This window comes from Nerophis ophidion, unplaced genomic scaffold (genome assembly GCF_033978795.1).
Source record: "Nerophis ophidion isolate RoL-2023_Sa unplaced genomic scaffold, RoL_Noph_v1.0 HiC_scaffold_165, whole genome shotgun sequence".
Classification (NCBI taxonomy): Eukaryota; Metazoa; Chordata; class Actinopteri; order Syngnathiformes; family Syngnathidae; genus Nerophis; species Nerophis ophidion.
The window spans coordinates 125,532-153,116 of NW_026907087.1; the positions used below are offsets into that span (position 1 = coordinate 125,532).

Sequence of the window (27,585 nt, forward strand, 5' to 3'; positions counted from 1 at the left end):
ATCAGGAACTTAGTTTCATATTCCCTGTCTGACTAAGCCATCCTGCACTTGAGGTCTTTTGGCTCTAAAAGGATGTTGTGCTGGGCAGGTGGTGAACGCCAGGAGGAGCGAGTAGAGGAACACGCCGCTTGGTTTCCAACGGGAAGCGGAGCTCTCTTTGAGGAGGACGTCTTGGATTTTGATGCTCCGTTTAGCTGCCGACTCAGCCTGAAGGACTTTGACAGTCTTATTCACGACCTGGACCGAGAGCTCGCCAAGCAGATCCACATCTGCCTGTGAGGGGGAGGAACTGCAAGCAAGGTTGTCCCTCATACACAATCCCAATCAACACACCTTTTTCTTCTCTATGCATTCTAACTTGTAAATAAACGCTAGCAAGAGTCAGCTAACAATGGAGGCAATGACATTTGATCTATTCCTGCCATAAGGAACTCTAAAAACTTTCAAAAACTTCCATCAAGATGTTATATACACGCTGTAAGTATATATGTAATAACATTCATAACATGTAATATGGTAACATTCATAATAACATGTTATACATGATGTAAGTATTTATGTCATGTAGTAACATTCATAACATGTAATATATACATGTGATTATATATGTAATAACATTCATAACATGTAATATGGTAACATTCATAATAACATGTAATATATACATGATGTAAGTATATATGTCATGTAGTAACATTCATAATAGCATGTAATATATACATGATGTAAGTATATATGTCATGTAGTAACATTCATAATAACATGTAATATATACATGATGTAAGTATATATGTAGTATCTAGTAACATTCATAATAACATGTAATATATACATGATGTAAGTATATATGTCATGTAGTAACATTCATAATAGCATGTAATATATACATGATGTAAGTATATATGTCATGTAGTAACATTCATAATAACATGTAATATATACATGATGTAAGTATATATGTAGTATCTAGTAACATTCATAATAACATGTAATATATACATGATGTAAGTATATATGTCATGTAGTAACATTCATAATAACATGTAATATATACATGATGTAAGTATATATGTCATGTAGTAACATTCATAATAACATGTAATATATACATGATGTAAGTATATATATCATGTAGTAACATTCATAATATGTAATATATACATGATGTAAGTATATATGTAGTATCTAGTAACATTCATAATAACATGTAATATATACATGATGTAAGTATATATGTCATATAGTAACATTCATAATAACATGTAATATATACATGATGTAAGTATATATCTCATGTAGTAACATTCATAATAACATGTAATATATACATGATGTAAGTATATATGTAGTATCTAGTAACATTCATAATAACATGTAATATATACATGATGTAAGTATATATGTAGTATCTAGTAACATTCATAATAACATGTAATATATACATGATGTAAGTATATATGTAGTATCTAGTAACATTCATAATAACATGTAGTATATACATGATGTAAGTACATATGTCATGTAGTAACATTCATAATAACATGTAATATATACATGATGTAAGTATATATGTCATGTAGTAACATTCATAATAACATGTAATATATACATGATGTAAGTATATATGTCATGTAGTAACATTCATAATAACATGTAATATATACATGATGTAAGTATATATGTAGTATCTAGTAACATTCATAATAACATGTAATATATACATGATGTAAGTATATATGTCATATAGTAACATTCATAATAACATGTAACATATACATGATGTAAGTATATATGTAGTATCTAGTAACATTCATAATAACATGTAATATATACATGATGTAAGTATATATGTAGTATCTAGTAACATTCATAATAACATGTAATATATACATGATGTAAGTATATATGTAGTATCTAGTAACATTCATAATAACATGTAATATATACATGATGTAAGTATATATGTCATGTAGTAACATTCATAATAACATGTAGTATATACATGATGTAAGTATATATGTCATGTAGTAACATTCATAACATGTCATATATACATGATGTAAGTATATATGTAGTATCTAGTAACATTCATAATAACATGTAATATATACATGATGTAAGAAAATGTCATACAGTAACATTCATAATAACATGTAATATATACATGATGTAAGTATATATGTAGTATCTAGTAACATTCATAATAACATGTAGTATATACATGATGTAAGTACATATGTCATGTAGTAACATTCATAATAACATGTAATGATGTAAGTATATATGTAGTATCTAGTAACATTCATAATAACATGTAGTATATACATGATGTAAGTATATATGTCATGTAGTAACATTCATAATAACATGTAATATATACATGATGTAAGTATATATGTAGTATCTAGTAACATTCATAATAACATGTAATATATACATGATGTAAGTATATATGTAGTATCTAGTAACATTCATAATAACATGTAGTATATACATGATGTAAGTACATATGTCATGTAGTAACATTCATAATAACATGTAATGATGTAAGTATATATGTAGTATCTAGTAACATTCATAACATGTAGTATATACATGATGTAAGTATATATGTCATGTAGTAACATTCATAATAACATGTAGTATATACATGATGTAAGTACATATGTCATGTAGTAACATTCATAATAACATGTAATGATGTAAGTATATATGTAGTATCTAGTAACATTCATAATAACATGTAATATATACATGATGTAAGTACATATGTCATGTAGTAACATTCATAATAACATGTAATATATACATGATGTAAGTATATATGTCATGTAGTAACATTCATAATAACATGTAATATATACATGATGTAAGTATATATGTCATGTAGTAACATTCATAACATGTCATATATACATGATGTAAGTATATATGTAGTATCTAGTAACATTCATAATAACATGTAATATATACATGATGTAAGTATATGTCATATAGTAACATTCATAATAACATGTAATATATACATGATGTAAGTATATATGTAGTATCTAGTAACATTCATAATAACATGTAATATATACATGATGTAAGTATATATGTAGTATCTAGTAACATTCATAATAACATGTAATATATACATGATGTAAGTATATATGTAGTATCTAGTAACATTCATAATAACATGTAGTATATACATGATGTAAGTACATATGTCATGTAGTAACATTTATAATAACATGTAATGATGTAAGTATATATGTCATGTAGTAACATTCATAATAACATGTAATATATACATGATGTAAGTACATATGTCATGTAGTAACATTCATAATAACATGTAATATATACATGATGTAAGTATATATGTAGTATCTAGTAACATTCATAATAACATGTAGTATATACATGATGTAAGTACATATGTCATGTAGTAACATTTATAATAACATGTAATGATGTAAGTATATATGTCATGTAGTAACATTCATAACATGTCATATATACATGATGTAAGTATATATGTAGTATCTAGTAACATTCATAATAACATGTAATATATACATGATGTAAGTATATGTCATATAGTAACATTCATAATAACATGTAATATATACATGATGTAAGTATATATGTAGTATCTAGTAACATTCATAATAACATGTAATATATACATGATGTAAGTATATATGTAGTATCTAGTAACATTCATAATAACATGTAATATATACATGATGTAAGTATATATGTAGTATCTAGTAACATTCATAATAACATGTAGTATATACATGATGTAAGTACATATGTCATGTAGTAACATTTATAATAACATGTAATGATGTAAGTATATATGTCATGTAGTAACATTCATAATAACATGTAATATATACATGATGTAAGTACATATGTCATGTAGTAACATTCATAATAACATGTAATATATACATGATGTAAGTATATATGTCATGTAGTAACATTCATAATATGTAATATATACATGATGTAAGTACATATGTCATGTAGTAACATTTATAATAACATGTAATGATGTAAGTATATATGTCATGTAGTAACATTCATAATAACATGTCATATATACATGATGTAAGTATATATGTAGTATCTAGTAACATTCATAATAACATGTAATATATACATGATGTAAGTATATATGTAGTATCTAGTAACATTCATAATAACATGTAGTATATACATGATGTAAGTACATATGTCATGTAGTAACATTCATAATAACATGTAATGATGTAAGTATATATGTCATGTAGTAACATTCATAATAACATGTAATATATACATGATGTAAGTATATATGTCATGTAGTAACATTCATAACATGTCATATATACATGATGTAAGTATATATGTAGTATCTAGTAACATTCATAATAACATGTAATATATACATGATGTAAGTATATATGTCATGTAGTAACATTCATAATAACATGTAATATATACATGATGTAAGTACATATGTCATGTAGAAACATTCATAACATGTAATGTTTACATATTTTGATCATTTTAAGCACACGATGGCGTCGTATTCATTTTCGACAAAATCACAACGTACATATACAAAGTACCAATATGATAAAGCAATCACTTACTGTACCATGTCTGCTCTCACTGGGATAAAGACTGATGGCATGTTTAGAACTTCCCCTTTACATCAACCTCACATAAGGTTAAAAAACAGCATATTTCCCTGTCTTTCTGGCCATCTCCGGGTGTAAATTGTGGGTTTATGTCCACAAGCTTCTGCTATCCAGGTAAGAGAGATGTTTTATCAAGTAAAAGTAACTTTCACCAACTCAGAGGCCATGCAGCAGCTGAGTATGTCAATATAGCAGCATAAGCTAGTGGGCGAGCTATGATCACGGCGCTGCTAAAAGCACTCAACAATAAGGCTCCAACTTGTTAATATTCAGGTCAGGACATGTCAATGGAAGATTGTTGGCACTTGTTGGAGAGATTTGTGGCTGCAATATTGTTAGCCACCCCATTCTGGATGTACTTTACCACTTTGAATGCATAACAAAAGAAAACATGTGTTCTGGTCTTACGTAAGGATAGAAAACATTAAAAAGTACAATTCTCCTTTAATGATGTTTATGTGCAAATGATTTCAAATGTTGACTTTTTGCACTGCTTAAGCCATACTTTCACTTTGACGTGAAGAAAAGTGACAACAGTTGAAAGGCTAAAAGATGATGTTTTCCATATAATGCAGAGTGTCGTCTTCTTTCACGGTACCAAGTTTGTGACTGACGCTCCAAACTGTCTTGTTACGTTTTGCACAACTTCATGCACTTGTTTTGGAACCCCAGGATGCTTCAAAATAAAAGACTGAAAGAGAGTCAAATGAAGTATCAAGATGGTGTCAGTCAGTCTTCTTTGTGTTGACCTTTGACCTTCCACAGACTCACTCCACCTCCCATCATTGATCAACTTTTGCTTCCACCTTCTGAAAATGATGTCCTCTTTAAGATGAATAGTATCTTTTGTCTCCGGGATTGTTAGAAGTACACCTCTGCATAAAACAACAAAGCGTAATAACTTGTTTTAGAACAGATGCAATAATTGCAATTGATCTGCTACAATATCTAAAACATTTCAACCTACAGAACAGAAATGAACAAATGATTTCATTCTGATAACAATTCCCATCCACAAATCTTCTTGGGATTTTTCATTTGAACCTTTCAGCGGCTGAGCAAGCAAAAAACATTCTTTCTTTCAATTGCAAGTTTCATCTTTTATTCAGTTGCGTTTCCTTAAGTAAAAGTGTCAGCTGGGCGACGTGAAGAACTTCTTCCCCGGCTCAGCTCGCCCACTGGTCAAGGAAACAACGTGAGTGACCAGCAAGATGACATCATCAACATCATCATCACAACGTGAGTGATCAGGAAGATGACATCATCAACATCATCATCACAACGTGAGTGATCAGGAAGATGACATCTTCAACATCATCATCACAACGTGAGTGATCAGGAAGATGACATCATCAACATCATCATCACAACGTGAGTGATCAGGAAGATGACATCATCAACATCATCATCACAACGTGAGTGATCAGGAAGATGACATCATCATCATCACAACATGAGTGATCAGTAAGATGACATCATCATCATCACAACGTGAGTGACCAGCAAGATGACATCATCATCACAACATGAGTGATCAGTAAGATGACATCATCATCATCACGTGAGTGATCAGTAAGATGACATCATCATCATCACAACATGAGTGATCAGTAAGATGACATCATCATCATCACAACATGAGTGATCAGTAAGATGACATCATCATCATCACAACATGAGTGATCAGTAAGATGACATCATCATCACGTGAGTGATCAGTAAGATGACATAACATGAGTGATCAGTAAGACATCATCATCATCACAATGTGAGTGATCAGTAAGATGACATCATCATCATCACAACATGAGTGATCAGTAAGATGACATCATCATCACGTGAGTGATCAGTAAGATGACATAACATGAGTGATCAGTAAGATGACATCATCATCATCACAATGTGAGTGATCAGTAAGATGACATCATCATCATCACAACATGAGTGATCAGTAAGATGACATCATCATCATCACAATGTGAGTGATCAGTAAGATGACATCATCATCATCACAACATGAGTGATCAGTAAGATGACATCATCATCATCACAACATGAGTGATCAGTAAGATGACATCATCATCACGTGAGTGATCAGTAAGATGACATAACAACATGAAAGTGATCAGTAAGATGACATCATCATCATCACGTGAGTGATCAGTAAGATGACATAACAACATGAGTGATCAGTAAGATGACATAACAACATGAGTGATCAGTAAGATGACATAACAACATGAGTGATCAGTAAGATGACATAACAACAAGAGTGATCAGTAAGATGACATAACAACATGAGTGATCAGTAAGATGACATAACAACATGAGTGATCAGTAAGATGACATAACAACATGAGTGATCAGTAAGATGACATCATCATCATCACAATGTGAGTGATCAGTAAGATTACATCATCATCATCACAACGTGAGTGATCAGTAAGATGACATCATCATCATCACAACATGAGTGATCAGTAAGATGACATCATCATCATCACAACATGAGTGATCAGTAAGATGACATCATCATCACGTGAGTGATCAGTAAGATGACATAACAACATGAAAGTGATCAGTAAGATGACATCATCATCATCACGTGAGTGATCAGTAAGATGACATAACAACATGAGTGATCAGTAAGATGACATAACAACATGAGTGATCAGTAAGATGACATAACAACATGAGTGATCAGTAAGATGACATAACAACATGAGTGATCAGTAAGATGACATCATCATCATCACAACGTGAGTGATCAGTAAGATTACATCATCATCATCACAACGTGAGTGATCAGTAAGATGACATCATCATCATCACAACATGAGTGATCAGTAAGATGACATCATCATCACGTGAGTGATCAGTAAGATGACATCATCATCATCACGTGAGTGATCAGTAAGATGACATAACAACATGAGTGATCAGTAAGATGACATAACAACATGAGTGATCAGTAAGATGACATAACAACATGAGTGATCAGTAAGATGACATAACAACATGAGTGATCAGTAAGATGACATAACAACATGAGTGATCAGTAAGATGACATAACAACATGAGTGATCAGTAAGATGACATAACAACATGAGTGATCAGTAAGATGACATAACAACATGAGTGATCAGTAAGATGACATAACAACATGAGTGATCAGTAAGATGACATAACAACATGAGTGATCAGTAAGATGACATAACAACATGAGTGATCAGTAAGATGACATAACAACATGAGTGATCAGTAAGATGACATAACAACATGAGTGATCAGTAAGATGACATAACAACATGAGTGATCAGTAAGATGACATAACAACATGAGTGATCAGTAAGATGACATAACAACATGAGTGATCAGTAAGATGACATAACATGAGTGATCAGTAAGATGACATAACAACATGAGTGATCAGTAAGATGACATAACAACATGAGTGATCAGTAAGATGACATAACAACATGAGTGATCAGTAAGATGACATAACAACATGAGTGATCAGTAAGATGACATAACAACATGAGTGATCAGTAAGATGACATAACAACATGAGTGATCAGTAAGATGACATAACAACATGAGTGATCAGTAAGATGACATAACAACATGAGTGATCAGTAAGATGACATAACAACATGAGTGATCAGTAAGATGACATAACAACATGAGTGATCAGTAAGATGACATAACAACATGAGTGATCAGTAAGATGACATAACAACATGAGTGATCAGTAAGATGACATAACAACATGAGTGATCAGTAAGATGACATAACAACATGAGTGATCAGTAAGATGACATAACAACATGAGTGATCAGTAAGATGACATAACAACATGAGTGATCAGTAAGATGACATAACAACATGAGTGATCAGTAAGATGACATAACAACATGAGTGATCAGTAAGATGACATAACAACATGAGTGATCAGTAAGATGACATAACAACATGAGTGATCAGTAAGATGACATAACAACATGAGTGATCAGTAAGATGACATAACAACATGAGTGATCAGTAAGATGACATAACAACATGAGTGATCAGTAAGATGACATAACAACATGAGTGATCAGTAAGATGACATAACAACATGAGTGATCAGTAAGATGACATAACAACATGAGTGATCAGTAAGATGACATAACGTGAGTGATCAGTAAGATGACATAACAACATGAGTGATCAGTAAGATGACATAACAACATGAGTGATCAGTAAGATGACATAACAACATGAGTGATCAGTAAGATGACATAACAACATGAGTGATCAGTAAGATGACATAACAACATGAGTGATCAGTAAGATGACATAACAACATGAGTGATCAGTAAGATGACATAACAACATGAGTGATCAGTAAGATGACATAACAACATGAGTGATCAGTAAGATGACATAACAACATGAGTGATCAGTAAGATGACATAACAACATGAGTGATCAGTAAGATGACATAACAACATGAGTGATCAGTAAGATGACATAACAACATGAGTGATCAGTAAGATGACATAACAACATGAGTGATCAGTAAGATGACATAACAACATGAGTGATCAGTAAGATGACATAACAACATGAGTGATCAGTAAGATGAAATAACAACATGAGTGATCAGTAAGATGACATAACAACATGAGTGATCAGTAAGATGACATAACAACATGAGTGATCAGTAAGATGACATAACAACATGAGTGATCAGTAAGATGAAATAACAACATGAGTGATCAGTAAGATGACATAACAACATGAGTGATCAGTAAGATGACATAACATGAGTGATCAGTAAGATGACATAACAACATGAGTGATCAGTAAGATGACATAACAACATGAGTGATCAGTAAGATGACATAACAACATGAGTGATCAGTAAGATGACATAACAACATGAGTGATCAGTAAGATGACATAACAACATGAGTGATCAGTAAGATGACATAACAACATGAGTGATCAGTAAGATGACATAACAACATGAGTGATCAGTAAGATGACATAACAACATGAGTGATCAGTAAGATGACATAACAACATGAGTGATCAGTAAGATGACATAACAACATGAGTGATCAGTAAGATGACATAACAACATGAGTGATCAGTAAGATGACATAACATGAGTGATCAGTAAGATGACATAACATGAGTGATCAGTAAGATGACATAACAACATGAGTGATCAGTAAGATGACATAACATGAGTGATCAGTAAGATGACATAACAACATGAGTGATCAGTAAGATGACATAACATGAGTGATCAGTAAGATGACATAACAACATGAGTGATCAGTAAGATGACATAACAACATGAGTGATCAGTAAGAGCACATAACAACATGAGTGATCAGTAAGATGACATAACAACATGAGTGATCAGTAAGATGACATAACAACATGAGTGATCAGTAAGATGACATAACAACATGAGTGATCAGTAAGAGCACATAACAACATGAGTGATCAGTAAGATGACATAACAACATGAGTGATCAGTAAGATGACATAACGTGAGTGATCAGTAAGATGACATAACGTGAGTGATCAGTAAGATGACATAACAACATGAGTGATCAGTAAGATGACATAACAACATGAGTGATCAGTAAGATGACATAACAACATGAGTGATCAGTAAGATGACATAACAACATGAGTGATCAGTAAGATGACATAACAACATGAGTGATCAGTAAGAGCACATAACAACATGAGTGATCAGTAAGATGACATAACAACATGAGTGATCAGTAAGATGACATAACAACATGAGTGATCAGTAAGATGACATAACAACATGAGTGATCAGTAAGATGACATAACAACATGAGTGATCAGTAAGATGACATAACATGAGTGATCAGTAAGATGACATAACAACATGAGTGATCAGTAAGATGACATAACAACATGAGTGATCAGTAAGATGACATAACAACATGAGTGATCAGTAAGATGACATAACAACATGAGTGATCAGTAAGATGACATAACAACATGAGTGATCAGTAAGATGACATAACAACATGAGTGATCAGTAAGATGACATAACAACATGAGTGATCAGTAAGATGACATAACAACATGAGTGATCAGTAAGATGACATAACAACATGAGTGATCAGTAAGATGACATAACAACATGAGTGATCAGTAAGATGACATAACAACATGAGTGATCAGTAAGATGACATAACAACATGAGTGATCAGTAAGATGACATAACAACATGAGTGATCAGTAAGAGCACATAACAACATGAGTGATCAGTAAGATGACATAACAACATGAGTGATCAGTAAGATGACATAACATGAGTGATCAGTAAGATGACATAACAACATGAGTGATCAGTAAGATGACATAACAACATGAGTGATCAGTAAGATGACATAACAACATGAGTGATCAGTAAGATGACATAACAACATGAGTGATCAGTAAGATGACATAACAACATGAGTGATCAGTAAGATGACATAACAACATGAGTGATCAGTAAGATGACATAACAACATGAGTGATCAGTAAGATGAAATAACAACATGAGTGATCAGTAAGATGACATAACAACATGAGTGATCAGTAAGATGACATAACATGAGTGATCAGTAAGATGACATAACAACATGAGTGATCAGTAAGATGACATAACAACATGAGTGATCAGTAAGATGACATAACAACATGAGTGATCAGTAAGATGACATAACAACATGAGTGATGAGTAAGATGACATAACATGAGTGATCAGTAAGATGACATAACAACATGAGTGATCAGTAAGATGACATAACAACATGAGTGATCAGTAAGATGACATAACATGAGTGATCAGTAAGATGACATAACAACATGAGTGATCAGTAAGATGACATAACAACATGAGTGATCAGTAAGATGACATAACAACATGAGTGATCAGTAAGATGACATAACAACATGAGTGATCAGTAAGATGACATAACATGAGTGATCAGTAAGATGACATAACAACATGAGTGATCAGTAAGATGACATAACAACATGAGTGATCAGTAAGATGACATAACAACATGAGTGATCAGTAAGATGACATAACAACATGAGTGATCAGTAAGATGACATAACAACATGAGTGATCAGTAAGATGACATAACAACATGAGTGATCAGTAAGATGACATAACATGAGTGATCAGTAAGATGACATAACAACATGAGTGATCAGTAAGATGACATAACAACATGAGTGATCAGTAAGATGACATAACATGAGTGATCAGTAAGATGACATAACATGAGTGATCAGTAAGATGACATAACAACATGAGTGATCAGTAAGATGACATAACAACATGAGTGATCAGTAAGATGACATAACGTGAGTGATCAGTAAGATGACATAACAACATGAGTGATCAGTAAGATGACATAACAACATGAGTGATCAGTAAGATGACATAACAACATGAGTGATCAGTAAGATGTCATAACAACATGAGTGATCAGTAAGATGACATAACAACATGAGTGATCAGTAAGATGACATAACAACATGAGTGATCAGTAAGATGACATAACAACATGAGTGATCAGTAAGATGACATAACAACATGAGTGATCAGTAAGATGACATAACAACATGAGTGATCAGTAAGATGACATAACAACATGAGTGATCAGTAAGATGTCATAACAACATGAGTGATCAGTAAGATGACATAACAACATGAGTGATCAGTAAGATGACATAACAACATGAGTGATCAGTAAGATGACATAACAACATGAGTGATCAGTAAGATGACATAACAACATGAGTGATCAGTAAGATGACATGACGTGAGTGATCAGTAAGATGACATAACAACATGAGTGATCAGTAAGATGACATAACAACATGAGTGATCAGTAAGATGTCATAACAACATGAGTGATCAGTAAGATGACATAACAACATGAGTGATCAGTAAGATGACATAACAACATGAGTGATCAGTAAGATGACATAACAACATGAGTGATCAGTAAGATGACATAACAACATGAGTGATCAGTAAGATGACATAACGTGAGTGATCAGTAAGATGACATAACAACATGAGTGATCAGTAAGATGACATGACGTGAGTGATCAGTAAGATGACATAACAACATGAGTGATCAGTAAGATGACATAACAACATGAGTGATCAGTAAGATGACATAACAACATGAGTGATCAGTAAGATGACATAACAACATGAGTGATCAGTAAGATGACATAACAACATGAGTGATCAGTAAGATGACATAACGTGAGTGATCAGTAAGATGACATAACAACATGAGTGATCAGTAAGATGACATAACGTGAGTGATCAGTAAGATGACATCCTAACAACAACGTGAGTAATCAATAAGATGACATTATCATCATCATCAAGCTTCTTACTTGCTGAAAGCACTGCCCAAGTTTTTGATGCGACCCGGATTGGAGCCCAGGGCCGTGTAGCTCTTCATCTCAGGAGAGGTTAGCGGCTTGAAGAAGCGAGCTGAAGACACACTTCCTGTTGGCAGCCGTTGGAAGGAGACCATGGTTTTGGAGGGAAGAAGTGAAAGCGTACCTGGGGCAGGGTTGGTGGTTTTTGTCTGGACACTCAGGACCCGCCTCCAGTAGTCTTCTGGGAGCGACAACAAGCGACAGATGACCTGAAAAAGCACAGAGTCAACAGGGGAGAAAAAACCCAAAAGAGTCCAGGCCTGAGGAGGCCGCCGACCTTGGGCTGCACGTTTGTGTCCTGCATGATGGTCGACGGCGAGGGTTCAGACATGCCGTGTCCCACCAGAGTGGGTCCAAACACCCGAGACAAGTTCTTGTGGTCCATCTGACACAGAGGACTCTGCATCACCCTGAAAGGGAAAGTAAGAAGCTTTGTGGACTGAAGACCCTGAAAGTCTGGAGAAGTATACCTCTCCTGAATACAGGGACAGGAAGGAGTCATGGATGACTTCCTGTTTCTACCAAGCATTAAGAAGGAGTTCCTTTCCTGAAACTCCTGATAACTTGTCTAAACTACTATCAAATTGTCTTGGTGACTTCTCATGTGACTAGGATATCAGCTGGATCATTTGGGAGTGTGCAATGTTGCATCAAGTGAAAAGAGTCAAACACACAACATGAAAAATACTCCACTGTTTATTAGTAACTGTCTGCAATATGCTGTCTTTCAGTTGAAGTGGAGTAGCAATTGTTCTTTGGTGACACCTAGTGGCCACAATGATTCAACTTATTCAACTTGAAGATGAATGATGCGGACACCTTTGATAAGTCTCTCATACACTACTGTGTGGAACTGGAACTAGTTGATACTTGTTGGTGTTGACACATTTTATTGCTCTACTATTACGCTATTGTGTGCTTAGCTGTTGTGTAGCTGCTAGCTCCTCGTAGCCTATAGCCTAGCATGTTTACACTTTGTAAATGACTTAAGTAAAATGGAAGAAATTGTGTGTTTATTGGAGGACATTTAGATGTTAACATCTCAGCTTTGCACAAATAAACACTCTGCTTGTATCGCACTGGGTGTGGCCACCGCTGCTGCCCACTGCTCCCCTCACCTCAAAGGGGGTGATCAAGGGTGATGGGTCAAATGCAGAAGATCATTTCGCCACACCTAGTGTGTGTGTGTGTGTGTGTGTGCGTGCGTGTGTGCGTGCGTGACAATCATTGGTACTTTAACTTTAACATGATATCACACACAAAAGTAAACACTCTGCTTGTATCACACAAGTAAACATTCTGCAGGCTTGCTTGTATTGCACATGATATCACAGACAGACACACACACACACACACACACACACACACACACACACACACACAAACAAAAGTAAACATGCTGCTAGACTGCTTGTATCATACATGATATCACAAGTAAACACACTGCTGGCCTGTTTGTAACATACATGATATCACACAAGTAAACACACTGCTGGACTGCTTGTATCACACAAGTAAACACTTCTGGGCAGTTTGTATCACACATGATATCACACACACACACACACACAAGTAAACACGCTGCTGGACTGCTTCTATCGCACATGATATCCCACACAAGTAAACATGCTGCTGTCCGGCTTGTATCACACATGATATCACAGAAGTAAACACACTGCTGGCCTGCTTGTATCAACATGATATCACACAAGTAAACACTGCTGGACTGCTTGTATGACTCATGATATCACACAAGTAAACACACTGCTGGCCTGCTTGTATCATACATGATATCACGCACACACAAGTAAACACGCTGCTGGACTGCTTGTATCGCACATGATATCTCACACAAGTCAACATGCTGCTGGCCGGCTTGTATCGCACATATCACACACATGTAAACACGCTACTGGCCTGCTTGTATCGCACATGGATTCACAGACAAGTAAACACACTGCTTGTATCGCGCACACAGGTAGAGAGGCGGCCTGTATCGCACATGATATCTCACACACACGTAGAGACGGGGGAGTGCAAGGACTGACTTGTGGAAGTGAAGCATGAGGAAGGCCAGCGTGTCTCGGTTGGACTTGGGCAGCTCAGCGACGGCTTGAAACATGGCGGCCGACGAGTGATGCTCGTCGCTCATCTCTGACAAGAAGCAGGTTGAAGTTATGACATCATGGTGTGGTCGTGCGGGCGGGGCCAATACCGTACCAGAAGCTTCCATGAAGTTGCGATGGAGCCGGAAGGTGACCAGCGGTTCTTTGAGCTTCCTCAGGAAATCTTTGAGGACGCCACAGACCACGTGGATGTCTGCAACCTTCCCCAGCTGAAGCGGCGTTTTAGCAGCCAGGAAGCGATCCCGCAACTCCTTCACCTGCCGCTCGCCACCAGGAACCCTGTAGAGGCCTCGCTGCAAACATAGGACAGTCTGAGTCTGGACACCAGGAACCCTGTAGAGGTCTCGCTGCAAGCCTGGGACAGTCTGGAGGCACTGAGCTCACCTCCTGTAAGCCCCGCCTCTCGATCTCTCGCACACACTCCATGACCAGCGCAGGAACCCTGGGATGAGTGGGAGGAGCCAAAGCCTCCAGGCAGTCCTGGTCGGGAGAACAGAAGGTGGGCCTCTGCCATGCGGCGGTTTAGTGAGAAGAGCTCACCATCTCAGCATTTCCTGTTGGCGCCACGCCATCGGGGCAGCTTTCGCCACACTTCTGCTTGCACTCGGGATGAGCGACAGTGCGGCACTTTCTGCACTTGAGCGCCATCTTGCCAAAGCGGATTCTTTTTCCGCAAGGCAGACACATCTCGGGGCGGATCACCTGAGGGAGGAAGGAGCTGCTGAGGGAACAGGAAGTTGGGATGCGGCCAAGAGAACTCACCGTCTTGGAGAGGAAGAGGTGTTTTCTCATCTGCACTTGGTCCCACACGGACCTTTGGTCTGTGGATCGTCAAGCAACACATGTGGCCCTTGAGCAAGGCACTTAATTGTGGGTTCATGTTTTCTAATGCTGATGTTGTCAAACCTCCAGCAGTCTCCTGCGTGGAAGTGCCTGCTTCCTCCCGCAGGACGCCGACCGCCAAGGGAACCTCACCGCCGGTCTCGGGGATCTCCACCGACGCCCTGACCATGGTCTCCACCTCCTGAGGTCCAAACATTTTCTAAGGTTTACTTCCACGACTTGCAAGCGACCTGAGCTTGAGGAGGATCAAGTCAAGGACTTCTGGAAAACTAATGTTTGCTTTCTTTTAGGAAGAAGAAAAGCTCCCACCGCCACTCCAAATAGTAGCAAGTACACCTCTGCAGAACATTGAGGAATATACATCCACTTCAGACAACATTCTTCAGAGTCCAACAATAAAGGTTTGAAGCGCTTCATTTGCTCAGAGTACACTAACTTTTAGACCGACTGGAACCGTTTGATACTGAAAACTGAAATGAAAGTAAAATCAGTAATACTTTTAAGTTGATCAGCAACAGTCGTTCAAGAGCGGAGTGCCAAAAAGACTCAAAAGTCTTTACTAATGAAAATGAGGACGTCAGGAACAAGGAAGACGTTTTGGAAGGGAGCTTTATCAGGGATGATACTGATAAAGCACGTTGCCTGGGGTCATTGCCCCCCCCCCTTCCTTCCTTCCAGCAAAGTCTAGCTGACAAAGTCAGCTCATCAACACTTTGAACATTTGGCTCTTCCAAAAGTGGAAGCCATGGTGATGCAAATGATGACAAATTAAAACTTTGGAATGACTTTGTCACTAATTACTTTCAAATTTCAACTTCAATTCAAACATGAAATAAAGTTAGCACCGTTTTCTAATGGTTTGCCTTTTTCCCACATACATATTGACGATATATGTGTGTATATGTATGTAGATATGTACGCTTGTTGCAAAAGTTATTGTCCTCATATTTTGGTTCCAGCCACATACATATTGACGATATATGTGTGTATATGTATGTAGATATGTACGCTTGTTGCAAAAGTTATTGTCCTCATATTTTGGTTCCAGCCACATACATATTGACGATATATGTGTGTATATGTATGTAGATATGTACGCTTGTTGCAAGAGTTATTGTCCTCATATTTTGGTTCCAGCCACATACGTATTGACGATATATGTGTGTATATGTATGTACATATGTACGCTTGTTGCAAAAGTTATTGTTCTCATATTTTGGTTCCAGCCACATACATATTGACAATATATGTGTGTATATGTATGTAGATATGTACGCTTGTTGCAAAAGTTATTGTCCTAATATTTTGGTTCCAGCCACATACATATTGACAATATATGTGTGTATATGTATGTACATATGTACGCTTGTTGCAAAAGTTATTGTCCGAATATTTTGGTTCCAGCCACATACATATTGACGATATATGTGTGTATATGTATGTAGATATGTACGCTTGTTGCAACAGTTACTGTCCTCATATTTTGGTTCCAGCCACATACATAGTGACGATATATGTGTGTATATGTATGTAGATATGTACACTTGTTGCAAGAGTTATTGGACCTACTAGCTAGCATGGGAATACTTCGCCGGCTACATCCAGCGGCCTGTGAAGCAGCGGAGTATAGTACCAGCGGAGGCCGTCTATGGAACAGACGCAAGCGGTGTGATCAGAAGCAGAAAAGCGGATGACGAGCGGGGCTAACAACAAAGCTAAAGGCTAATCCCCACAGAACACCCCTTCCCTCCATCCTGAAGCCGGATCTAAATCGAAGGCATGAGCCTACTGGTCTAGGTAAGGAGTCAGTTATGTTAGACAAGTTTTTTCTGCTATGACTGTTTCAGAGTTGGACATGCGTTCTACTAAGGTGGCAAATTATGATGTGTTCAGTTTATCAAAGCACCAAGCAAACAATCGTAAAATTCCCGTCATATCTATTCCTAGATATAGTCGTAATTATTTGAAGTGCACTACGCATAATAAACGCGACATTATTGATATTGCTACAACGGATAATTTGATCAAAAACTCCTTAAAAAACAGCCCACTACCTATATTATAGGCTTTTTAAACATACCGTAAGATCATTGTCTCCCAAAACGTTATTAGTTAATGAGGTCATTATAGACAACAATCTTAACGTCATCAGTCTCAGCGAGACCTGGCTTAAACCAGACGACTTTTTTGCGCTAAATGAGGCATCTCCTCCTAACTAAACGTATGCGCATATTGCCTGTGCCCTTAAAAGGGGTGGAGGGTCGCACTAATAAACAAAAACTTTAACCTAAGTCCTAACATAAATAATACATATAAATCGTTTGAGGTGCTTACTATGAGGTATGTCACACCGCTGCCTTTATACCTGGCTGTTATCTACCGCCCCCCAGGGCCCTATTCAGACTTTATCAATGAATTCTCAGAGTTCGTTGCTGATCTAATGACGCACGCCGATAATATAATTATAATGAAGGACTTTAATATCCATATGAATACCCCATCGGACCCACCATGCGTGGCGTTCCAGACTATAATAGATAGCTGTGGTTTTACACAAATAATAAATGAACCCACAGTAATACGATAGACCTAGTGCTTGTCAGGGGTATCACCGTTTCCAAAGTTATGATACTCCCGTATACTAAAGTAATGTTGGATCATTACCGTATAAAATTTGAGGTTCATACTCATGTTCGTCAAGCGAATAATAATAATAACTGCTATAGCAGCCGCAACATTAATACCGCCACAACGACAACTGTTGCTGGCCTAAAGCCCTCGGTAATGGCACCATTCCCAAAGTATGTGGGCTCTATTGATAACCTCACTAACAACTTTAACAACGCCCTGCGCCAAACCATTGATAGTATAGCACCGCTGAAGTTAAAAAAGGCTCCAAAACAGTGTACCCCATGGTTTACAGAAGAAACTAGAGCTCAGAAATTATTATGTAGAAAGCTGGAACGCAAATGGCGCACGACTAAACTTGAGGTGCACCATCAAGCATGGAGTGATAGTTTAATAACTTATAAACGCATGCTTACGTTAGCTAAAGCTAAATATTACTCAAATCTCATCCACCTTAATAAAAACGATCTTAAATTTTTGTTTAGTACGGTAGCATTGCTAACCCAACAAGGGACTCCTTCCAGTAGCTCCACCCACTCAGCTGATGACTTTATGACATTCTTTAATAAGAAAATTGAAGTCATTAGAAAGGAGATTAAAGACAATGCGTCCCAGCTACAACTGGGTTCTATTAACACAGATACGACGGTACATACGGTGGATACTGCCCTTTCTCTTTCTCTTGTTTTGAGGAAATAACATTAAAAGAATTGTTACAACGTGTAAATGGAATAAAACAAACAACATGTTTACTCGACCCAATTCCTGGGAAACTTATCAAGGAGCTCTTTGTATTATTAGGTCCATCAGTGCTAAACTTATCACTTTCCTCGGGCACTGTTCCCCTAGCATTCAAAAAAGCGGTTATTCATCCTCTCCTTAAAAGACCTAACTTCGATCCTGACCTCATGGTAAACTACCGACCGGTGTCTCACCTTCCCTTTATTTCAAAAATCCTCGAAAAAAATTGTTGCAGAGCAGCTAAATGAACACTAAGCGTCTAACAATCTATGTGAAACCTTTCAATCCGGTTTCAGGGCAAATCACTCTACTGAGACAGCCCTCGCAAAAATGACTAATGATCCATTTCTAATGATGGATTCTGATGCGTCATTTATATTGCTGCTCCTCGATCTTAGCGCTGCTTTTGATACCGTCGATCATAACATTTTATTAGAACGTATCAAAACACGAATTGGTATGTCAGACTTAACCCTGTCTTGGTTTAACTCTTATCTTACTGACAGGATGCAGTGCGTCTCCCATAACAGTGTGACCTCGGACTATGTTAAGGTAACGTGTGGAGTTCCCCAGGGTTCGGTCCTTGGCCCTGCACTCTTCAGCATCTACATGCTGCCGCTAGGTGACATCATACATGTTAGCTTTCACTGTTATGCTGATGACACCCAACTCTACATGCCCCTAAAGCTGACCAACACGCCGGACTGTAGTCAGCTGGAGGCGTGTTCTAATGAAATTAAACAATGGGGGGTTGCCCACATATGCGGCCCTCTCCAAGGTTTTTCATAGTCATCATTGTCACCGATGTCCCACTGGGTGTGAGTTTTCCTTGCCCTTATGTGGGCCCTACCGAGGATGTCAGAGTGGTTTGTTTTGTGGTTTGTGCAGCCCTTTGAGACACTAGTGATGTAGGGCTATATAAAAAAACATTGATTGATTGATTGATTGATTGATTGTCCTCATATTTTGGTTCCACCCACATACACATTGACGATATACGTGTGTATATGTATGTAGATATGTATGGTTATTGTAACAGTTATCATCCTCATATTTTGTTTTCCTACCTTGCCCAGGGTTTTGGACTCCAGGAGCTCGGCAGAAATATTGCCGCCTCGCCCGAGCCTTCCTACGGGGGCAGCAAGGCTGACACTCATGGACGTGCGCTAGAAGCAGAGAAACATTTTGGAATTGTTTGAGAAACTTCCTGTTTGGTGTCCAGCCGGTCAGTGGGAAGGTGAGATTACCCTCCTCTCTCGCGCACGCGAGCGCAGAGGTTTAATGACAGCAGAGTCCAGGTCCTAAAAAGTCCAAGAAGACGAGCTTAGCGAGCCAAAGTAGCGTGCGATCACAACTTTACCATGTCGTCATCTGTCCGGTCGTAGCTGATGTCGGAGTGCGACAAGAAGGATGACTCGTCGATGGCAGACAATCTGAAGCAGAAATAGTTGATTTATGCAACTTTTACTTTGAAAGGGTCACACACATCAGTCATGTCACCGTTTGCTGCTGCGCTGCAGAGTCACGTTGGGTCCTTTGTGGTCGAAGGCGGCCAGAAGAGATCTCTGCTCCTCGTTCAAGCAGGCGCTGGATCTGCTGTCGTGAACCAGGATGTCGCACATGAGCTGCATCTGCCGCTGCTGTCAGAATAAAAGCATGGATCTCAGTCAGCACAGAGCCACGTTCAGGTCTTTTTTTGGAAGCAAGGATGAAGAAAGAAAGTTCCTTGCCAGGTAATGGTAGTCACCCTCCATCTTGTAGCGCTTCTTCATTTCCACGTCCAGCTGGTTGCGGGCGTGCTTCAGTTTGACCTCCAGAGCAGCTTTGGCCACGTCCGACTTGACCAGCAGCTCCTTGTACTTCTTCATCTCCAACTCCGCCTGCAGCCATCGCTTCCGGAAGCTCTCAAAGTTGTTCACCACTTCCAGGAACTCTGAACGGCAGATGCTCAAGGTTCTCGAGAATGTCACGTCTAATTCTACATTTATGTCTTCTACTTCTTTAAAGGTTCTCTAGAATGTCAGGTCTAATTCTACATTTATGTCTTCTACTTCTTTAAAGGTTCTCTAGAATGTCACGTCTAATTCTACATTTATGTCTTCTACTATTTTTTTTTTTTTTTTTTTATGAGTGCTACAGGATATGGGTAGTGTTTTATTTTTTTTTATGCTGGAATGATAAGTGGGGGGTTTATTTTTTTTTTTTATTCTACTTCTTTAGAAGGTTCTCTAGAATGTCACGTCTAATTCTACATTTATGTCCTCTACTTCTTTAAAAGGTTCTCTAGAATGTCACGTCTAATTCTACATTTATGTCCTCTACTTCTTTAAAAGGTTCTCTAGAATGTCACGTCTAATTCTACATTTATGTCCTCTACTTCTTTAAAGGTTCTCTAGAATGTCACGTCTAATTCTACATTTATGTCTTCGTCTAATTCTACATTTATGTCCTCTACTTCTTTAAAGGTTCTCTAGAATGTCACGTCTAATTCTACATTTATGTCTTCTACTTCTTTAAAGGTTCTCTAGAATGTCACGTCTAATTCTACATTTATGTCTTCTACTTCTTTAAAGGTTCTCTAGAATGTCACGTCTAATTCTACATTTTATGTCTTCTACTTCTTTAAAGGTTCTCTAGAATGTCACGTCTAATTCTACATTTATGTCTCTACTTCTTTAAGGTTCTCTAGAATGTCACGTCTAATTCTACATTTATGTCTTCTACTTCTTTAAAGGTTCTCTAGAATGTCACGTCTAATTCTACATTTATGTCTTCTACTTCTTTAAAGGTTCTCTAGAATGTCACGTCTAATTCTACGAGGTTAATGTCTTCTACTTCTTTAAAGGTTCTCTAGAATGTCAGGTCTAATTCTACATTTATGTCTTCTACTTCTTTAAAGGTTCTCTAGAATGTCACGTCTAATTCTACATTTATGTCTTCTACTTTCTTTAAAGGTTCTCGAGAATGTCACGTCTAATTCTACATTTATGTCTTCTACTTCTTTAAAGGTTCTCTAGAATGTCAGGTCTAATTCTACATTTATGTCTTCTACTTCTTTAAAGGTTCTCTAGAATGTCACGTCTAATTCTACATTTATGTCTTCTACTTCTTTAAAGGTTCTCTAGAATGTCACGTCTAATTCTACATTGTCTTCTACTTCTTTAAAGGTTCTCTAGAATGTCACGTCTAATTCTACATTTATGTCTTCTACTTCTTTAAAGGTTCTCTAGAAGTCACGTCTAATTCTACATTTATGTCCTCTACTTCTTTAAAAGGTTCTCTAGAATGTCATTTCATCTTCTACTGCTTTAAAAGGTCTCTAGAATGTCATTTCATCTTCTACTGCTTTAAAAGGTTCTCTAGAATGTCATTTCATCTTCTACTTCTTTAAAGGTTCTCTAGAATGTCACGTCTAATTCTACATTTGTCTTCTACTTCTTTAAAGGTTCTCTAGAATGTCACGTCTAATTCTACATTTATGTCTTCTACTTCTTTAAAGGTTCTCTAGAATGTCACGTCTAATTCTACATTTATGTCCTCTACTTCTTTAAAAGGTTCTCTAGAAATGTCACGTCTAATTCTACATTTATGTCCTCTACTTCTTTAAAGGTTCTCTAGAATGTCACGTCTAATTCTACATTTATGTCTCTACTTCTTTAAAGGTTCTCTAGAATGTCACGTCTAATTCTACATTTATGTCTTCTACTTCTTTAAAGGTTCTCTAGAATGTCACGTCTATTCTACATTTATGTCTTCTACTTCTTTAAAGGTTCTCTAGAATGTCACGTCTAATTCCACATTTATGTCTTCTACTTCTTTAAAGGTTCTCTAGAATGTCACGTCTAATTCTACATTTATGTCTTCTACTTCTTTAAAGGTTCTCTAGAATGTCACGTCTAATTCTACATTTATGTCCTCTACTTCTTTAAAAGGTTATCTAGATGTCACGTCTAATTCTACATTTATGTCTTCTACTCCTTTAAAGGTTCTCTAGAATGTCACGTCTGATTCTACATTTATGTCTTCTACTTCTTTAAAGGTTCTCTAGAATGTCACGTCTAATTCTACATTTATGTCTTCTACTCCTTTAAAGGTTCTCTAGAATGTCACGTCTATTCTACATTTATGTCTTCTACTTCTTTAAAAGGTTCTCTAGAATGTCATTTCACCTTCTACTTCTTTAAAAGGTTCTCTAGAATGTCTTTTCATCTTCTACTCCTTAAAAGGTTCTCTAGAATGTCATTTCATCTTCTACAGCTTTAAAAGGTTCTCTAGAATGTCATTTCATCTTCTACTTCTTTAAAAGGTTCTCTAGAATGTCATTTCATCTTCTACTTCTTTAAAAGGTTCTCTAGAATGTCATTTCATCTTCTACTTCTTTAAAAGGTTCTCTAGAATGTCATTTCATCTACTACTTCTTTAAAAGGTCTGTAGAATGTAATTTCATCTTCTACTTCTTTAAACGGTTTCTCTAGAATGTCATTTCATCTTCTACTTCTTTAAAAGGTTGTATAGAATGTCATTTCATCTTCTACTTCTTTAAAAGGTTCTCTAGGAATGTCATTTCATCTTCTACTTCTTTAAAAGGTTCTATAGAATGTAATTTCATCTTTTACCTCTTTAAACGGTTCTCTAGAATGTCATTTCATCTTCTACTTCTTTAAAAGGTTCTCTAGAATGTCATTTCATCTTTTACCTCTTTAAACGGTTCTCTAGAATGTCATTTTATCTTCTACTTCTTTAAAAGGTTCTCTAGAATGTCATTTCATCTTTTACCTCTTTAAACGGTTCTCTAGAATGTCATTTTATCTTCTACTTCTTAAAAGGTTGTCTAGAATGTCATTTCATCTTCTACTTCCTTAAAAGGTTCTCTAGAATGTCATTTCATCTTTTACCTCTTTAAACGGTTCTCTAGAATTTCATTTCATCTTCTACTTCTTTAAAAGGTTGTCTAGAATGTCATTTCATCTTCTACTTCTTTAAAAGGTTCTCTAGAATGTCATTTCATCTTCTACTTCTTTAAAAGGTTCTCTAGAATGTCATTTCATCTTCTACTTCTTTAAAAGGTTCTCTAGAATGTCATTTCATCTTCTACTTCTTTAAAAGGTTCTCTAGAATGTCATTTCATCTTCTACTTCTTTAAAAGGTTTCTGTAGAATGTAATTTCATCTTCTACTTCTTTAAACGGTTCTCTAGAATGTCATTTCATCTTCTACTTCTTTAAAAGGTTGTATAGAATGTCATTTCATCTTCTACTTCTTTAAAAGGTTCTCTAGAATGTCATTTCATCTTTTACTGCTTAAAAGGTTCTCTAGAATGTCATTTCATCTTCTACTGCTTTAAAAGTTCTCTAGAATGTCATTTCATCTTCTACTTCTTTAAAAGGTTCTCTAGAATGTCATTTCATCTTCTACTTCTTTAAAAGGTTCTCTAGAATGTCATTTCATCTTCTACTTCTTTAAAAGGTCTCTAGAATGTCATTTCATCTTCTTCCTTCGTATTTCCATGAGAAGATTTCAAATAGGAGTTCCAAGCTCACATCTTTGTTCTGATTCCAAGTTATGCGAAGTCCAATATGGTTCCTAACCTTTTCCAGCTGGGGACACAAGTGTTCCACTACAGAGGGGCCCGGGGCCCGGGGCCCACTCCAATAGGGTTAACACTGAATGAGTCATCTTACTCCTGATTTTGATGACCCTCAACAACGGCATGTGACCTCCAAACAGCTGACCACCTCGTCAAATGATCATACAAATGTGCTCATCACAAAGATGATGAAACATACTTTAGGCTTAGGTCAGGCTGATTAGAAAAATGTGTACTAACCAAATAAACTGAGGGGACTCAAATAATCCTCTTTTTTCATAAAATGATATCATGGTAGCAATAAGAATGTTGAACAAACTGTCATTAAAATTCAAGTGCAAATGAAAGCACTTTAGTCCTATTTTTGCGCTAAAGAAACTTCTGTACGACTTGAGCATGAATGGACTTTTCCAGCATGTTATCATTGGACTTGGACCTGGAGAACATGAGGACTTGGACCTGGAGAACATGAGGACTGAACATTCCATATCCTGTAGCAAGGAGGTACAAACTTAGTCTCTGCTCAGTGACCTTGGTCTGGTGGCAGACGTGGACTGGAGCTAGTACTCGGAGCCGGTCAGAAATCTCTCTCTTATCTTGATTTAGTAGTCCCTTGCCCTGGCCTTGTGACCTTTCATCTGACCATCCTAGAGGTCAAAGTGCCCTTTCTACGCCAGTCAGAGGGATTTTTCCTATCGTGTCTCTCGTCTGATGACAAGACATTTCTTTGAATTGAACAAATAATAAAAGGTGTAAGTAGCCAGCGCTCCGGCTGCTGGGAGCGCTTAGAAAAGATGGATAGTTTTGACATGTGTGTTTCAGCCTATTTCTTATGTCTACTTTGTTGAAAGTATTAACTATAAATGTAGGGCTATATAAACAAACATTGATTGATTGATTGAAGTGTTGTACTTCACTTTGGGATTCAACTGTGAGGTGCACTTCTCCTTTGGCCAGCGGGGGGCAGCGTAGCCCGCTTTCCAGCAGTGCACAACAAGGACTTCCTGAGCAGTATCACCCCCCCTGTATCCTTCTCATGCCAAAGTATCATCGCTATGTATCCTTCTCATGCCAAACTAAGTATCATTGCTGTGTATCCTTCTCATGACAAACAAAGTATCATTGCTGTGTATCCTTCTCATGACAAAGTATCACTGCTATGTATCCTTCTCATGCCAAACATAGTATCACCGCTATGTATCCTTCTCATGCCAAACAAAGTATCACCGCTATGTATCCTTCTCATGCCAAACAAAGTATCACCGCTATGTATCCTTCTCATGCCAAACAAAGTATCATCGCTTTGTATCCTTCTCATGCCAAACAAAGTATTACCGCTATGTATCTTTCTCATGCCAAACAAAGTATCACTGCTATATATCCTTCTCATGCCAAACAAAGTATCATCGCTTTGTATCCTTCTAATGCCAAACAAGGTATCATCGCTGTGTATCGTTGAGTTGCATGGGAATATTGGACTGTGCTGTATTATTTGTGGCTGAGATGTTTATTTCTCCTTTTACACAGCATCATGCATGTGTTGTAGTAGTAGGTGTTTATTTCTCCTTTTACACAGCATCATGCATGTGTTGTAGTAGTAGGTGTTTATTTCTCCTTTTACACAGCATCATGCATGTGTTGTAGTAGTAGGTGTTTATTTCTCCTTTTACACAGCATCATGCATGTGTTGTAGTAGTAGGTGTTTATTTCTCCTTTTACACAGCATCATGCATGTGTTGTAGTAGTAGGTGTTTATTTCTCCTTTTACACAGCTCATGCATGTGTTGTAGTAGTCGTAGATTCCCTCCCCTGTGTGTGTGTTGGCCCCTCCTCCCACTCTTTAGGGCTTTTGTTTCTGGGGCCCAGACTGTGGCGCTCCACCCCGAGTCCACGTAACCTCGTCCAAATGATTTTGGGTGAATTGAGGCCGCCCAAAGCCAGGAAGTATTTCAACAAGTGTAGACGTCTTGTAAAGAATGAACTTTGAATGTTTGTGACTAAGACGTGCTTGGGCAGGACTCACCGAGCTCGGTGGTCCTGGCACTTTCCTCCATTGCCATTCCTTGGAGACAAAGCGCCAGCATCTCCTCAACGATGAGTCGAGACTCTCCATCCTTCTGCAACATTAAAGTGAAGTGAAGTGAATTATATTTATATAGCGCTTTTCTCTAGTGACTCAAAGCGCTTTACATAGTGAAACCCAATATCTAAGTTACATTTAAACCAGGGTGGTTGGCACTGGGAGCAGGTGGGTAAAGTGTCTTGCCCAAGGACACAACGGCAGTGACTAGGATGGCGGAAGCGGGAATCGAACCTGCAACCCTCAAGTTGCTGGCACGGCCACTCTACCAACCGAGCTATGCCGGTTATTATTGTGAAGTTCTTCTCCTCGCCACTTCCTGTGTGACCAGGCACAGCAGCTTTACACATTTGGAATCCCGTTCTGAGTTTGATTGACATGTTTAATTGTAATTGGACAA

At 37.0% G+C, this 27,585-nt stretch overlaps 2 protein-coding genes across 9 annotated transcripts in view; one reads left to right on the forward strand and one right to left on the reverse strand.

Moving 5' to 3' along the window:
* LOC133547716 (rho GTPase-activating protein SYDE1-like) overlaps positions 1 to 5,400 on the forward strand; it is a 51,553-nt gene extending 46,153 nt beyond the window's left edge. For all 8 annotated transcript variants that reach the window (XM_061893285.1, XM_061893284.1, XM_061893282.1 and 5 more), the window contains one exon: positions 89 to 5,400. In XM_061893285.1, the coding sequence (XP_061749269.1) occupies positions 89 to 279 (191 nt within the window). In that variant the 3' untranslated portion in view covers positions 280 to 5,400. The remainder of the gene's footprint in view (positions 1 to 88) is intronic.
* On the reverse strand, positions 5,107 to 27,210 carry LOC133547718 (rac GTPase-activating protein 1-like). The gene is made up of 16 exons (XM_061893290.1): positions 27,129 to 27,210; positions 21,250 to 21,452; positions 21,020 to 21,159; positions 20,880 to 20,952; positions 20,767 to 20,820; positions 20,587 to 20,685; positions 16,214 to 16,331; positions 16,070 to 16,128; positions 15,848 to 16,009; positions 15,692 to 15,787; positions 15,402 to 15,600; positions 15,230 to 15,335; positions 13,459 to 13,591; positions 13,306 to 13,390; positions 13,134 to 13,248; positions 5,107 to 5,557 (listed from the first exon to the last, which is right to left on the reverse strand). Exons 1-16 carry the CDS (start codon positions 27,187 to 27,189, stop codon positions 5,272 to 5,274), a joined length of 1,989 nt encoding a protein of 662 aa, XP_061749274.1. The 5' UTR covers positions 27,190 to 27,210; the 3' UTR covers positions 5,107 to 5,271.
* Positions 27,211 to 27,585: the final 375 nt, after the last annotated feature.